Below are 17,018 nucleotides of genomic sequence, written 5' to 3'. Positions count from 1 at the left end.
TGGACACAATTAGTGGTAGCCCTAGAAATCCTTATGAGTAAAATATCTCTGAAGTATATTCCCATTCTTATTTGCAATTTTGAGCACTTCAGGGGGATTATGAACATGAAATTATCCAACCATGGCTTCCTGTTTCACAAAAATATAAATAGGAGGGAAAACAAAGCCCAAATACCCTTAATCATCCATCACAATGAGAAAACCCAAAGAATTTATTTCTGATGTGCAGCAAAAGATAATTGAGCTTCACAAATTAGTGAAGTGGCTTTAAGAAAAGAGCTAGAGCAGTGAAAATTCCCATTTCCACCATCAGGGCAATAATTAAGAATTTCCAATCAACAGAAAATGTTATGAATATTCCTGGAAGAGGACGTGTGTCTATATCGTCCTAATGCACGGTGAGGAGGAGAATTTGAGTGGCTAAAGGCTCTTCAAGGACCACAGCTGGAGAATTGTAGAGAAAGGTTGAGTTTCGGGGTCAGAAAACCTTAAAAAAAAAAAAAAGTCAAACAGCCCCTACATCACATGTTGTTCGGGAGGGTTTCAGGAAAAATTCTCCTCACTCATCCAAAAACAATCTCCAGCATATTCAGTTGTCAGACACGACTGGAACTTCAAATGGGACTGGCTTCTATGGTCAGATGAAACTAAAAAATTAGCTTTTTAACAGCAAACACTCAAGATGGGTTTGGTGAACACAGGGATAAAAAGTACCCCATGTGTACAATGAAATATACTGCTGTATTTTTGATGTTGTGGGCCTATATTTCTGCTGGAGGTCCTGGGCATCTTGTTTAGACGCATGGCATCATGGATTCTATCAAATATCAACAGATAAAAAAATCAGCAAGTGACTGACTCTGTTAAAAATCTTATAATGGGCCATGTTCGGATCTTCCAACCGTACAATAATCCAAACACAAACCTCAAAAACAACACAAAAATGGGTCACTGAGCACAAAACCAAGCTTCCAGTCCTCTGACCTGAACCCTGTAGAAAATGAGTGAGGTGAACTGAAGAGAAGAAGCACCGTCATGGAGCTGGGAATCTAAAGGGTCTGGAGTGATTCTGGATGAAGGAATGGTCTCTGATCTCTTGTCAGGTGTTCTCTAACCTCATCAGGCATTATAGGAGAACATTTAGAGCTGTTAAACTGGCAAATGGAGGTTTCAAAAAGTATTGAATAAAAGGGTGCCGTGAATTGTGGCCAATGTGTATTAGAGAAAAACATTTATTTCATAATATTTCCTCCCATTTTAAATTCTTATTCTCCAAGGAAAGGTTAGATTTTTGTGCATTTTTAAATAAAAGATCAAAAGGATTAACAATGCAGATACATTTTCACAGCCTTCTTTGATTCATTCATTCATTTTTTGATCATATTTACCAAGGGTGCCAATAATTCTGACCACGACTGTACACACTTAATTTTAATATTACTTACCGATTATTTTTTGTATTGTAGGACTGAAGATATACGGCTTATCCTGAATGACAGCAGTTTCTCACAATCTCATATGATCAATGCACGATACCTGCTGTATCCTGGCTGGTAATGTTTTCATTCTCTACTCTTTTCGGCATGTGTTTGTCCACACAGGTGTATGTTTAACTATATAGGACTATACTATGTTGTTTCAGGTGGGAAGGCAGGTTTGTTTCTGGAAGTGGATCATTGTCTATGTCTCAGCATTGCATTGAGTTCAGTCATCCCTTGGAAAAAGCATCATTTCTGCAGCGGTGCAAAGGTAAGCATCTGTGCATTTATCATGATCCATAAGACTGTCAAAATCAAAATGAAAATTAAAAATATTGCATTAGCAACTACCTGAAATGTTTAATTGCTAAATTACTAAAACTAAAGCTAAATTAAATTACCACTACTAAAACGAATTACTAAAACAAAAATGCTAAATAAAAAATTATGAAATATACTATAATAGTATATAAATAACACTAATATAACACGGACAGATGTTTTTATTATCGTTATTTCCATTCTAAATTATTCACATGGCATTGTAAGATTCTCTGGATAAAAACCTTAAACCTTCATGAAAAACACAAAAGAAGACCTTTATGGTTCTGTTAAAATATATGTTTTAATTAAAGATTAAAACAGTAAATAGGGTCAGTTGCAATGAGATGAGAACACTTCCTAAGATGATTGAATTTTTCTTAATGCACTAATGCTTTAAAAGGGGGCACAAAATGTGCATTTAATGGCATATTTACTTAAAATTACTTTATTTTGATGCCAATATATGATTGTAATTTAACATGCAGAATGATTGTGGTCTTTTTAAATCACCTGATCACAATTATTTGATCAGATTGCTATGTAATAATTGTGAGAGGGCTAATCATCAATAATAAATATTCAAGAGGGTTTAATTATAAAGTGATTGCTGACAGTATATGTAAGGATGCTGTACGATCATGTGCTAAAAATGGAACTGTCAAAAGTAAGTGATCAAAGTAAACAACTCACAAGTCTCTCTGTCTCCTTTCTTTTCTCAGCTCTGAAATCCTCTCTCAAACCCAGCTTTTTAACAGGAAACATCTATCACATCAGTGGGAAAGTGCTGTTCTCTGGTAGGGCAGTCGGTCTCCATAACCTCCCTCAAATCTGTCTTTAATATAAATTTTTTATGGCTTTATACAGCGTGACATAGTCACAAATAAATTATGATTGTCTATAAATGTGTATTGTTTGATTTCAGGATGTCTCTTGCTCTGGTTTTGTCTGTGTAGTAAATGTATGATTTTTCTATAAAAAGGTAGTAGGCAGGGGGCCTGTGGGGTAACGCCACACGGTAGGACTCTCACCTCTGGTTCCTCAAAGTGATGTGGCCTGCACACATCTGTTTCACTTTTTTTCTCAGTCGTTTCCTCCTGTGGTCACATTTTTTTGGAGGGTTTTTGACTGTCCTCTGTTCCTTTGAATCTGTGGTGTAGTTGCATGGAGAGAGTGGGCAGACTGACAGAATGGAGAGAGCTGAGTGATTTAATAGTGCCTGAGTAACAGCATGCTAGATAGCGTAGTTCATTTAGGACCCATACGGTCCGAACACCATCTGTGATGCCTAGTTATCACCATGAATCATGTGTGTTTTGTTATGGAAATCTTTAGATTTTTGGTGCCTACGTTCGGTTTGGTGTGTGATTTGTTTTCAGATCCCTGTAAGTAGCATTCAGTGCACTGTGATCAGTTGTTTTCAAGCTTGACTCCTTGCTTGCTTTTAGAGTGCAGAGTCGTGGTCCACACTGCAGAGGAGTGATTGATGGGATGGTTGGCTGTTGGCACGCCATGCTAGACATAGCTCCGTTTGATGACATGTTTGATAAATTAGTGTGCAGTATGTTGGACTGAAATGTGTGTGTGTATCTGACTGCATGCGGTGTCTGTTTTCACTGTAGACAATGACAGACAGATGGTGGTAAACTGTAACTCTATCAGTGGGAATGTGACCTTTGCCCCTGATCAGGGGACTCGCCATGGCCCACGGACAACAAACAACTGTTATCTAATGTTTCACGGAGTGGGGCTCACCCAGGAGGGGCTGAAAGACTGGCTTCGGCATTGTGCCAAACAGGTAAATTCTCATAGGTGGGAGCAGGTGGAATCCACAGATTTCTTCCATATTTTCTTCCCTAATTTTGTGGGAGGGATAAACATTGATATAAGCATAGTGCAATGTGTGCTGAGAGCAACAATATATTGGTAGCTGAAAACATTATCATATAACTCAAAATACTTAATAAACTATTTTATGAACTACGTGCAATTCTGCAGACTTCTGTGGGCGCGGATTCCTGCATATAAGAGAAGGAAATTTTAATTAAATCATAAATATTTGAGGGTCAGGGCTTAAATATGTCTGTGTTTTTGTGTTTCACAGAAAGTTGCAAAAAAAATCAAGAAGAATAAGAGGACGCTCACCACACAGGAGATCAGATACATTCATGTGAGTACAGACACACTTGCGCTCACATATATTTTCATTAATGTAGCACTAAAGCAAATAGTTGATCTAAATATTTTCATCTTATGTGTCTCCAGGTGAAAAGGCACCTTGATCCTCTCCCTCCCGGTTACTTCTACAATGGTCATCACTTCGTCAGTTTCTTTGGAGAAAAGCAAAACTTCCATCCTCGTATCTTTAAATTGAAGTTTAACTTTTTAACCAGATGTGGTGGTGAAGTTTACACTACCGTTCAAATGTTTGAGGTCAGTAAGATTTTAGTCAGGCATTAGAATTGATCAAAAGTGACAGTAAAGATAGTTACGAAATATTTCTATTTTAAATTAATACTGTTCAAATCAGCAAATTAGAATGATTTCTGAAAGACCTTGTGACACTGAAGACTGGGGTAGTGACACTGAAAATTCAGGAATAAATTACGGAATAAAATTTTTTTTTACTGTATATTTGATCAAATAAATGCAACCTTAGTGAGCATAAGAGACTTCCATTAAAAGCATGTAAAACTCTTAACCAACCACAGACTTTTGAACAGTAGTGTACTTTTAACCTAATGTCTGCATACTGCAACAGTAGCATGCTGTTGATTACCACAGACAATCATTTCAACTTGTCCCAATGTGTGTATAAACGAACAGGAAGGTGATGTTTACTTTTATTAATCCGATAAGTAGGCTTAATGTTTGATCAGGAGCGTTGAAAAGCAGCACATTTGCACGGCTAAGCTTTCATTAAAAGTGTATTACTGTTAATGCATTTAAACACACTGAGGCATCATTTAAAATTATTCTCAGTTGTAATCAACAGCAGTAAAAATAATATTGAATATTGACAGTATTGAATATTACTGTGTGCTCGTGAACCGATGTGTTTGTGTGATCCACTTGTTGATTCCTTACATGTGTGTATTCAGTGATGGATCAGTTCATTGATGAATACGTGCAGGAGGCCAATAAGGAGATTGAGCACTTCAACAGAGAAGTGGACCTGCAGCCACACGTTGACCTCTTCGACCCCTAATCCTCTCATCTGACAAATTCACTTTCTGGGGAAAGGGAGGGGAGGGTCACTTTACAATCACTAACGTCCACTATCCAATTACCCGCTCAAAACCGTCCATTTCACATGTTAGAATGAGGGATTTGCTGTTGAGAGATGCGGAGGATTTAGCTCACAGCCAGAAAGAAATATCACAGCCTAATGAGAGATCCTTTGCCCAACATGCCGTGACTGTAAATAGACCAGTGCCCTGAGAAAGCTGAAACGCTGTTGTGTAAAACAGCAATGCTAAAGCCTTAGATGTGTCAAAACATTCCTGTAAAGAACAATATTTTCTCTGTATTATACAATAGAAGGTAAACAGAAATTTGAGGCTTATATATAGGCTACAAGGGATGCCCAGATCATTACTCTCTCCGCAGTGTACATACCGTAGTGCTTAAGCTCCCTGCAGTGAAGGTTGTTCTACTGTAATTCCAGTGCCTAGCAGACATATTGAGCTGAATCGTAATGTAGTTTGTCAGTGAGGCTGAAAGTGATCAAACAGAAGGCTCATTTCCAGCCGTGTGCATCTGGAAAGGCAGGTGCACTGCACCTGCCCTCAGTCAGCCTCTGTCAATCTATCGACCCCCGCTGTGTGGATCAGGGCTGAGGATCTCTCATGTGCTGCAGTTCTCTTTTCAGCCATTCCAAAGTCATTAACTGACACGCCGGTGCTTCAAGTCACCCCATTTTTTGAGAGGGTTAGGGAATCAGGGTACGATGGAGGGTTTATTATTAGAAGTTCTTATGTGTTCTTAATCAGATTGACTTGTTGGTGTTGGGTTCGTTTGTAGCACCAGGAGTCGGTTTGGTGTGTTAAACCCATGCTTGCCAAGCGTGTGCTGGTACAAAAGCATGGCAGAAGCAGAATTAGTGTGCTTATATCACCCCTGTATTGGATTAGATCTGTACCATTCGGTATTACGGTCGTATTTTAACTCTATCTTGGGGTGTGTGTCATTCTATGCATGTTTACTTGGACTAATCACACACAGCAGGAGAGCAGCAGTGTCTTGTGTGTATATACACACACATTTGAACTTTTGTCTACAAGACGAGCCTTAAAAGTAATGTTTTGAAACCATTACAGTGCTACTAAAGGGATGCACTTCCAAAGAAACCGTGACACTGCTGGTCTCCTCTGTGCTGCAATATACTGTACCAGTGTTAATACACTACATGGTTAGCAGTTCTTTCACCAAGCCATATTCACTCTTTATTGTGGAGATTTATGAGCCACATAGTGCTAATGTTGCTATGGGCCTTTTTAGTGTTCCTTTAGAGATTTCTAATATGGTAACTTTGCCTTTATGTCTCTTGACACTTCTGTACCTTGTCAGTATGCAAGTACAGTTTTACTCAAGGCCACCCTGGTGTGAATAAACTCTGAAAGGACGTTGCTGAGATGTAGATCCGACAAGCAAAGAGAAACCGACTACTCACTAATAGGTGACACAGCCTCAGAGGTAAGCACGAATGCTAAAACACAATCACCGATGTGCCCCACACACACACACCGCTCATTTTGCTGGTGGTGTCGCTATTAGTCGGGTTCTACACAGCAGCTGTCCTTAATGGGTACAGGGCTACGTAACACTTATATAATGTGTAGTTCAAAGTAGCGGCCATTTTTAGCACATACTATCCGCATGTGTTAAGATGTATTATCGAGTTCTATTTATGCTAACTGAAATGCCTTTCACCAAACTGGAACAACCAAGAGAGAAATCGCAAGAGTTCAATCTATTTTTCATATTGGAAAAAGGTGATTTATCTTTGCAAATTCTATTTTTCTAATGCTGTGAAATCAATTAAATTGGAGCCAGATGATAGTATTCCTCAGGTGAAGCATTCTCTCCTGTGAGAGATATTTGGCTGACACTGCAGAGTCTTGGCAGAAAGCAGGGGCATCCCTGGGCAGAGCCAAGCGCCAGTGTTGGTGAAAGGATATGAAGAGTTGTTTGTCTATTTAAGTGTAAAGGGCCAGTAAGGGTCTGCCAAGTAGCAGAAAGGCACTGGAGGGCCACCGTGTAAAACTCAAGAAATGTGGGCTTTTTGTCAGAGATGAGCACTGCGAATCTGGCTTTTGCTCCTCATCGCAGAGGATCCTAGTGAGGCCCTCCAGAGGCAGTTCCTGGTATTATGTGAACCCCCTCTGGCCCGCACAGCTGTGCTCATGGAGCTGAGGTTAGGGGAATAAAACAGAGTTTGGTGGAAAGGTTTATGACATGAATATGTCAAGAATAATCTTAAATTTGCGGCTGCAATGCTATTCAGATAGGAGGGATAGATTTATGTAGTTTTCGTTTTGTTTGGCCTGGGTTTTCCTTTTAAAGAAAAGCTTATTTTTTTTGTCTTAACATTGCCTTTGGTGGCAAGCTCTTATTATTATAGATAAATATTCTGACTTTCAGTGGTCACTGAAAGCTTGCTCCCGACCAAACCTTTTTACCTTGTCCAGCCCCTAAATCTGATCGTTGTTTTAATAACCAACCAGAGGCTGAATATTCAGACAACACATGTCTTGTGTTCTCAGGTATGTAGTAGAGTTGGCAACACCAGCATTCAAGTTTTATTTCAAACATCCATCACAGCCGGCCTACATTTAGTGCATTGTGTTGTGGATGAACGTGCTGAGCTTTGGGGGCGACAGTAAAATTAGGACAAGCTAAAGGGCTAAATGATTTTCAATTGCTTCTGGCTGGCTGGGGACAAGCCTGAAAATTGAAATAGCTAAAAATAGATATTATTAGCTAAAAGTTATTTGCACAAAGCTAAACATGCACCCATAAGGTCTTATATTGGCATTTTTGGGGAAACATTGGACCTTTTTGACCAAGAGGGAAATTGTGGGATTAATATAGATTCCCTAGTCTTTACCTCAGTTTCCGAATATCCAGTGCTCGGAGTTCATGATAGCTTCTTAACTGAACAAGATTTCAGATGGTTCTACTTGAAAAGTGCCCAAAGTTCTTAAATAACTTTTGTTTTTGTTTGTTTAAAGGGGTTAAACAAGTTTGTGAAAATCTAAATTTGAGTGTTGTTTGCACAAAACTACTGTAACTCGTGTTTTCTCCTGTGACTGATGCCTTTTTTGTAATATATATGTTGTATTTATGACAAAATAACACATTAAAATATTTATAAGCTACTTCTGTTGATGAGCTGTTTTTATTATCAGTCAATCGTATAGTGGTCTGCTCAGTCAAACAATGCAGGCAAACAACGTCTTCTGACAAAAACTGAAAGAGAAGTGTGTTTGTGTGTGTAAGGTTATCAACTCAGCAGTGGATTTGTCACATGGTGATAACATCTTTTAGGATGCCAAGCCCAGCTTAAACACTAATCTCAGGGGCCTGCAACAATAGAAGCTATTTAGTATGTGTATCTGTAATATGTAATCAAGCACTGTTTTGTGTGTCAAATTGAAGCCTACCACACATCCTTTTCCTGGCCTTTATTTTGGGTCCCTGCCCAGCCCACCTTCCAAAATACTTGTATTCGATCCACCGAGACTCTACTGTAAGGCACCCCAAGGATCTGCACACGTGTCCCTGCCCATCCTCGGCCATTTATACAACCTGTGTTCAGCTCCAGAGTGGGCCTAAAAACAATGCGCTCACCCTCTTACAATACCCACATTTCTTTCAACTTACATCAGGATCCCTTCATCTCTCCCTGGAGACGGTACCCACCCTTTGCACACATAGAAGCTATTGTTTTTACTGGCCAGTGGGACGAGTTCAAGGTTTCATTTCTGATGCACTGTTATGACTGCATCGTGTAAACCTTACTAAGGCCTGTTTGTCTGCCATGGCTCCTCAGGGGAGTTAAGAGATTTCTCCTTTGCCAGCATTAAGCATTTTTATTTATTACATTTATACAACAATTTAAATATTAAATCTTGTTATATAAGAATGAATTGCCGTTTAAGATTGAACATTTACATCTATGCATTTGGCAGATAGTTTTATCCAAAGTGACACAGTACATTGCATTCAAGCTTATGCATGCATTCCCTGGGAATCAAACCTATGACCTTGGTATTGCTAGCATTATGCAGCACCATGTTTGGGCTCCATTGAATGTGGCAGTTGTTTGGTCATCTCTGTCTTTTGATCACTGCCAGGGACTGATGTATAGGATGGACAATAATAGTCCTTTCTGTTGCATACACACTGAGGCCAGAGAGCCCTTTCATCTGGTAGTCACTTTATGTCCCTGATACTTGCAGAGCCTAAGAGGATACAGACTCTTTGTGTCACCATGCAAATATAACGTTCACACACACATACATGCACACAGTGACATAAATGTCATTAAGAAACAGCTTATTTCGAAAATATGTGTGGACATTATCACACTTTGACATATGCTTTTGACCTGTTCTTTCCTCCTTCCAACCTGCCCAATTTCACTTCTGATCAAACATGATACGTTTTTGTCAAAAGTCTCTTATGCTCACCATAGGTGCATCTGATAAAAAACATCAGTAAAAACATTAACATTGTGAATATTAATATAAAAATGTATATTATTACAAAACTATTTTTTGTATTTAAATATATTTTAAAATGTAAGTTATTCCTGTGATAAAATTTTTTAATTGTCGGTCATACACTGCTAAAATGCCAGCTATTATAAGGCTTGTTGCAATAAATATTTGATAAAGTAATCTATAGATACTATTATATATTTTTTTTATTCACACATTGAATTACTGTAAGTTTATTCTACATATTGCAATAACAAAGTTGTTTTCTTCTTTCAGCATAAAACTAATTAAATTTAACTTTATTAATTCAAAAGATTTGTACTCTATTTCACAAAGTTTTCCTTCTCATGTTAATTTATTTTGTTGTAAATGTTTTCATATCTTTACCCTTTTTTCAGTTTTGGTAAACAACAGATTTATTTCTGATTTATTTCTAAATATGAAGGATCTTCCAGGTTCACACTATCATCAAAAAAATGTGTTGCATGTGATGATTGAAAAAATCTGTTGGACCACATTGAACTGTAGCGTGACCGTAGTTTTGTCCTCTAGACAACAGTCTGTTCTGTTCACAGTTCATTCTTCAGGTTAAGGACATCAAAGGTCATGAGAACATGCATGTCATTGCTTTCTTTAGTGACAGCAGCTAGCTTGAGTTGTGTGGCATTTCCAGTGACGGCCTCACCTTCCCAAACTCTGCTGTTATTCATCTTCAGATCCGTTCGTTTCTCTCCCACCACACACACTCTTTGCACACCTGGTACCCGCACGCGAAAACTCACTGAACTTTGTGGAGCCAGCACACCTGTGCGGGGCTCCAGCAGCACACACCCTCTTCCCCACGCTGAATACACACATGGAAACGGATCTCCGGGCTTTTCACACACACTCCTGATTACGAAGTCACACAGTGACATGTAGTCCTGCTGAGGGGGTTTGCGTCCATAAATACCAAGACGATAGACTCCCGCTCTGGGCGAGCATACACTCATGGTTACCTTAGTATCTGTAAATGTCAAGAGTACATATCGGGACAGAGGAAAATGAGCCTGCTCGTGTAGCTCAGCGCAGAGCGTTGCGTGTATTTGCAGCTCTGGTGAAGTACAGCGGAAGCTAATGTTGCACCGGCCCTGGGGTGCGTTCACTATCGCCCCTGTGTGGCTGAAATGGGACAGTCCGGCTTCTTGGGTACGCACCCCGGGACCACACCACAGGCCCAAGTCTGGAGGATACAGAGCATTTGGGTTCAACCCTGGGCTTTGACAGTGCAGCAGGTAGTTCCCAGCGTTTTGAAAAGTCCCACTTCCGCTGTCGTAATCTTGCACGAATATAGACAGCCGGTAAAATCCTTTGTATGGGCACATGACGTTACACACCAGCTGCTCTGCTGTGATCTGCGACGCAAGGCAGCGCTTGGCTGTGGTGGCTTCGAGCTCGTGGTGCATGAGCTCGCACACCATCTTCAGAGGTCGTGATGTGTGTAGGATCACCTTGCATTCGCCACCTTCATCCACCTCTATGGCCTCTTCTCCTGCAAAGTTGCAACCCTTGACACCTAGTGCCGATGCCCCTGCTGCTAGGCCCCAGTTCAAGTAAGGGTTAGCAGGCAGGGATTGCCTCTTCTGGATGCTCGGGCACTCCAGTTCAAGAGAGCAAATCCACCGCAGAGCACCAGGTTCACCCTCTCGCCGGGCGAACAGTTTCACCTCATAGGCCCCAGGCTTATGGGGCAGTAATCGCAACTTCATCCCTTGACGAGTCACTGACAGGAGACCACAGGAGCTGTCAACCTCCTCCTGCTTTAGATCTCCTGTCTGGGGATCCCGCTGCCTCATCTCATACGAAAAGGTCAATGGTCTAGAGGAGCTAACGGACACAACTGCTTCCCCGTCGTCTGCGGAAAACAAATTTTGACACATTTGTAAAATGTTACAGTAATATTGTGCCATTGTTCACAATGGAAAATTATGGCAGTGAAAACATAAATAAGGAAGTAAAAACCCTAAAGGGGACATGGGATGCCCATTTTCCACAAGTTGGTATGATTCTTTAGGCTCTTCATGAAATCTCTGCAACATAATTTGGTTAAAATTCCTTAATGGTTGAGTAAATCAACACCCTTTTTACCCTGTCAGAAACAGCTCTGTTCACAGCGAGCCGTTTTGGTGAATGTCTCTTTAAATGATAATGTCTCCTGCGCACCCCGTCCCTCTCTTGTTTTATGTGTATTCGGTGGCGCGTTACCATCAAAAACAAAACTAATCTACTAAATTAGTCTTCTGTGGCTCTGATGTTGGGAAAAAATAAAGACGTAAAAAAGTTCATTTTTACATCCAACTACAAAACACCTGCATTGCTTTCAAGACATTGTTGATGCTAAAGCTGCTTGAGCGTGGAGAAAATGGCAGAGAGCATACATATAACTAAGTCCCAGTGTTGCTAGATTAGACATTTCCAAAGTATCATACCAGAAGCTCAAATTTATCATATTTGGAAGAAAATGATTGTACACGAGTCAAATGTACAGAATACAGCTATTTATCTAGACCAACATCATTTTCTATACTTTATTGCTAAACTATCGACCTGATCGATCTAAACTGTCGATCTATGTGACAGCATGATTCTCCATTAATGGTCAAATATAACATAGCCATGGACTGCTGTCAGATACTTTGTTAAGCCAGTCAGAATGCATTTGAGCATGGCAGGAATTTGGAGCACTTTTGGAGGGTGCTAAATCAATGTTCGCTCTTTCTCATCTGTCAAGAGTGGATTACACAGCCTAATGTATACAAAAACTTTTATTTTGGATGCGATTAATCGCGATTAATCGTTTGACAACACTACTTTCCAGGGGGCCCAGAAACCCTAGTGGGTTGTTACTGCATTGCACTACAGTACTTTTCATTAGTTTTCAATGTATGCATATTAGACCGAAGTGTTTAGGAGACGGTTTGCTGCTTTATACAGAGTGTTTGTTTTAAAAATGTTTAAATATAAAAACTTATCTCAAGACCTTGCATTTCAGTGCCCAAAGTGTACCAGTAGAGGCTTTGTCAAGCTTTCTTCATGGTTCCACAAATGTTTACACTAACTTAATACTCTTGCCTTTATTTGCTGCAGTGCATGCTATAGACAGTATTCAGGAAGTTTTAGTTACAATAACTTTCTTCTCATGAGACAGTCTAATCTCTGCAGCAAACGGTCTAATCTGTTTTCTCAGAGCTTCTCACCACGAGCTGATGCCAGCAGCCGCCTTTGATCTCATTACAGTGTGACAGACATTGTGTGTGCTTCACTAATCTTCCCTTTTGAGTTTGTGCATTATTCTATTTTGCATATGTGTAGTTGTGTCGTTAGTGTATGTTTTGTGTGTGTGTGTATACCTGTGATGGTTTTGTACTGTTTAGGTTGAGTCAGGGTCAATCCAAACTGATAAAATGCTGAGGTCTTCAAGGGTCTCATTTCAAACTCTTCCATGGAGATGGGAGTCGTAAGTAGTTGCCAGGTCTTGTCATCAGGGAAATGTGAGTTTATGAACTCACTAGGTTCAGTCAGGAAATAAAAGTCTTCATACCTGAAACACACAGTCATCACTACTTTATTGTGAAATATTAAACAGTTTTTTTTTTTTCATTTCTAAAGACTGCAGTATGAGTTCCAATTTCCCTGAAGATTGTAAATTTGCATCTGCTAAACCAAACCAACCAGATCCAAGATGAATTGCATAACAAACTTTGATTTTGAATGAACTATAATCCCATGAAGCATTGCAAACGATGTAACCAAATGAAACGTGATAGTACAATATAAATATGGATTTATAGTCATGATTTAGAAGTAATATTACATTTTCAGTTTATTGCAAAATATTCATAAATAAGAGTGTAGGGTGACCGAGATGAGACTCATTCACAATACCTTATTGGCAGTTGATTGACGGTTGTCTTAATTTGCTGTCTTAATTTGTTTTCCCACAATCCTTAGATATTTCTCTTCATGGGTAATGTAATTCCTCACTGGCTAATAAATATAATTTATTGAATTATGCTAACTGGTGGATTCAACAGATCCATATCCAGTCAATTAATAACATTAGAATCAATTAAATACAAAAAACATTTCTCTACAATGAATGAATGAATGCATGGAATTTATCTCCCAGAAACCCAACTCTTGCATGCTGTAGAATATGTTGTGTTTTTTGTAGTATGTAAAACTACTCATGCTTTGTCTGTATATACTGTAGTCTGCAGTATGTCTGTACTGTATGATATGAATAACTGACACTCTGAGGAGCCTGACCTCTTCACAAATGTTTTGCTTTTCATATCCACAGTGCCAGCACCCCAGCAAGCATCAAGCAGCCACCACTGACCCCCCACGAAGACAGCATTCCACTCATGATCAGAACGCTTCTCAGCTAAACTGTGCCCAGCCTGGTATCCAACACCTTTGCTGTACCCGCTCACCTCCACACACTCAATGCCCACCTCCCTAGAGAAAGAGAGAAAGTTCAGAGCCGCATTCTACTGGCATGATGTGTGTATTTATATACTTGTGGCCATATACCTGCACATTTCCACACAGAGGCCAGAGTATCCACTACATACACCCTTTCCTGTCCTGATGACCTCTTCAGAGGAGCAAATCTTCTGAGAAAGACCAAGGTATCCCTCCAAATCATACTCTACGCACACAAACAGATTAGACATTTTGCTTGAGTTAAACTTAAAAGTGCTTTGACTCACTAAAAAAATTGTGTACAAAGAGTTTTCACTCAAAAATAGCTAGTAAATTTCACAAACAACTACAAAAAATTACAAGGTGAATTGTGAAATTTTCAGTAAAACATAGTCCAATACTCCATTTTATTTACAACTTAGAAAAATATTTTTTTAACAGAGCATGCATTTTTGCATGTGCAATTACCAATATTTTGGCATAGCCAGATCCATATGGCCCTGAGTTTTTCCAGATCATTTCTGCCCCCCTCAGTGACTGCACGAGCAATCTTCTGAGCATCAAATACTTCCTGCTCCCTCAACTGAAAAACACATTCATGCCTAAATCTATTGTGTATAACAGGGCTGTCCAATCTTGCTCTTGAAGGGCCACTGTCCTGCAGAGTTTAGCTCCAATCCCAATTAAACACACCTGAACCAAGATAGTCAACGTCTAAAATCACTAGAATCTTCCAGGCAGGCATTTTGTGATAAGTAGGAGCCAAACTCTGCAGGACATTGATCCTCCAGGACCATGGCTGGACACACCTGGTTTGTAAAAACATAAAAACAAAGACTTGTGTGTTTGTGTTGTTACCTCTCTTCCTTTCTGGATTGAGAATGTGTCTACTTTGCTGAAAATATCTGTGCTGGAGAACAGCAATTTTCTGGGTTTCCTCTGAGAGGTGGAGACTGCAGGTAGATAAGGTCTCCCAGACTGCGTGCCAGGGCTGGCAACTGAGAGGGGTTTCACAATCTCTTCTTGGCTCTTTTTCACAGTGCTCCTCTTTCTTACACTCACTGACTTCGCCGCACTCTCAGTGGACAGTTGGCGCTTTGTACTCGGCCGTTGTTCCTCACATAACTTCCCTTCATAGTTCTCTAACAATACCTTATGTGAAACCACATTTTCTTGTATCGGTACAATGGATAATGGCTTTGGGTCATTTTGCTCCACTGAAGGTGAACCTCCTCGGTGGCTCTTAATAGTCAAACAGACTTTAGTGCTGTTCTCATCCTTCATGCTAGTCTGTTGGATTTCAGATACATTCTGAAGTTTGTAGTTGACCACACCATTTTCGACTTTATGTGTGTCACTGTTTGAATCTGTGACGGTTTCTTCTGGTTGGCGGCCTCGGTTGCTGTGTTCTGTCGTGATTGGTTGTTGATCAGTTTGAGCTTGATCAGTGCAGATGAGAGGAAAAGAGAACATCTGAACTAATATTTACGTCATCCTGCTTGTTATATCACTTTCAACTCAAAAACTAACATCTGATGACATAGTTCATACTTCATACTATCTCTTCTTAGTTTCAAAACATTCCAAAATACATTTAAAATTCAATTAGATGGAAAATCTTACCTTTCGCAGTTGTGAAACTCATACCTTCTGTCACTTCCAGTAGTGTTGGTAGTAGCAGATTTATAGGCTATAATGTTTTGATTTCTATTGCAGGGGTCTGTATATATCTATTTTCTCCCTGTGTCCACCCCTATGAAAGGATAGCATGCTAAAAATACACTTGGACTTATCATGACAGCCAATGAGCTCAAAGATACAAGATAGGGGGAGAAAGAAGGGCATTTGATACTGGCACAGAGGGTGAAGAAGGTTGTGGTTGGTAACTGATAAATTTATTAGCTAACAAACACGCGTAAACAAGTTTATCTTGACCTTGTTAAGGGTGTTAAAATCATTGTGTGAATGTTTAGTCTGCTTAGGATAAAAAATAAAATCATCATCCCCTTCAGTGCCAGTCCTGGACTCGTTAACCCTGCTCTCCAAATTACTATCCTTCTGTAAATAAAATCACTGATATGGAAATTATACCTGACCTTAGTGGATACTGTCGCTATGTGCAGGAAAACAAAGCAGTTTTTATTTCCATACATAGAGACCCTTCCTCTGAAAACATCCTCATTGGCTCGGGCTCCATGTCAGGCAGTCTGTCGGGGGCCCTCAAGGGTCCTCTTACATACTCCCCTCTAGCAGGCTGAATTACCCCTGTCCAATTACCCATCGGCAGTGTGCCAGAATAGCAATGACTACAGTTGTGTGTTTATTAATGAAGTTCTCCCCTCCAGGTTTTGGAATAAAACTTGCATACGTTTTCCTGTTTCTGGTTTGCATCATGTTAACATGAAGTCTTTTTCATGTACATGCAGCCTTGTAGATAACACGAGGCATGAGTTGATGGTCTTTCTCCTTCTCAAGATGTGATAATAAAGAAGCCCGAAAGGTAGCCTTGAACAGTATAACAAACTTTTATGAGGCATAGTGCACTCTGTCTCCTATACTCTTAAAAATGAATGCTCTTTATTGGCTTCAGAGGTTCTATGATGAACCTTTACCTTTCATGGAACCTTTCGATTCCACAAAAGGTTCTTTACAGTAAATTAAGGTTCTTTAGAGTATTAAAATAAGAATGAAGAGAATTTCACTGAAATGGTTAATCGCTGTGAAAACCCCCTTTTGAAATGTTAGTTTTAAAGAGTGTATCTAGCCTATATCTTCTATAGGCAGAACATAAAAGACCAGTGGTTCTCAATCATCCACCGGCACTGCACATTGTAGATGTCTCCCTTATCTACTACACCTGATTCAACTCATCAGCTCATTAGTAGAGGCTCCACGAACTGAACCGGGTCAATCAGATAAGATAGACAAATGTCCATTTCTGTGATACTCAAGGACCAGCCTAGTAGTACTGAGTACTGAAACACAGTGTTCTCCACTAAAGTTCTCAAAACCAAACTGAATAAAGAAT

General features: G+C 39.7%; 2 protein-coding genes across 2 annotated transcripts in view; one reads left to right on the top strand and one right to left on the bottom strand.

The window, feature by feature from the left end:
* LOC306882489 (dynein axonemal assembly factor 9-like) overlaps positions 1–8,178 on the top strand; it is a 33,506-nt gene extending 25,328 nt beyond the window's left edge. Inside the window, exons 31-37 of the mRNA XM_079437143.1 lie at positions 1,467–1,553; positions 1,643–1,749; positions 2,522–2,596; positions 3,422–3,597; positions 3,904–3,969; positions 4,065–4,158; positions 4,901–8,178. Coding sequence (XP_079293269.1) covers positions 1,467–1,553; positions 1,643–1,749; positions 2,522–2,596; positions 3,422–3,597; positions 3,904–3,969; positions 4,065–4,158; positions 4,901–5,007 — 712 coding nt within the window. The 3' untranslated portion in view covers positions 5,008–8,178. The remainder of the gene's footprint in view (positions 1–1,466; positions 1,554–1,642; positions 1,750–2,521; positions 2,597–3,421; positions 3,598–3,903; positions 3,970–4,064; positions 4,159–4,900) is intronic.
* Positions 8,179–9,632: 1,454 nt separating this feature from the next.
* On the bottom strand, positions 9,633–15,739 carry ky (kyphoscoliosis peptidase). The gene is made up of 7 exons (XM_079437096.1): positions 15,614–15,739; positions 14,849–15,429; positions 14,459–14,573; positions 14,099–14,216; positions 13,832–14,023; positions 12,913–13,103; positions 9,633–11,417 (listed from the first exon to the last, which is right to left on the bottom strand). The coding sequence occupies exons 1-7, from the start codon at positions 15,633–15,635 to the stop codon at positions 10,093–10,095; spliced, it is 2,544 nt and encodes an 847-aa protein (XP_079293222.1). The 5' UTR covers positions 15,636–15,739; the 3' UTR covers positions 9,633–10,092.
* Between the last annotated feature and the right edge of the window lie 1,279 nt (positions 15,740–17,018).

The sequence above is a fragment of the Barbus barbus genome (genome assembly GCF_936440315.1).
Source record: "Barbus barbus genome assembly, chromosome: 16".
NCBI classification, from domain to species: domain Eukaryota; kingdom Metazoa; phylum Chordata; class Actinopteri; order Cypriniformes; family Cyprinidae; genus Barbus; species Barbus barbus.
This window is presented reverse-complemented; position numbering and strand designations above follow the sequence as displayed.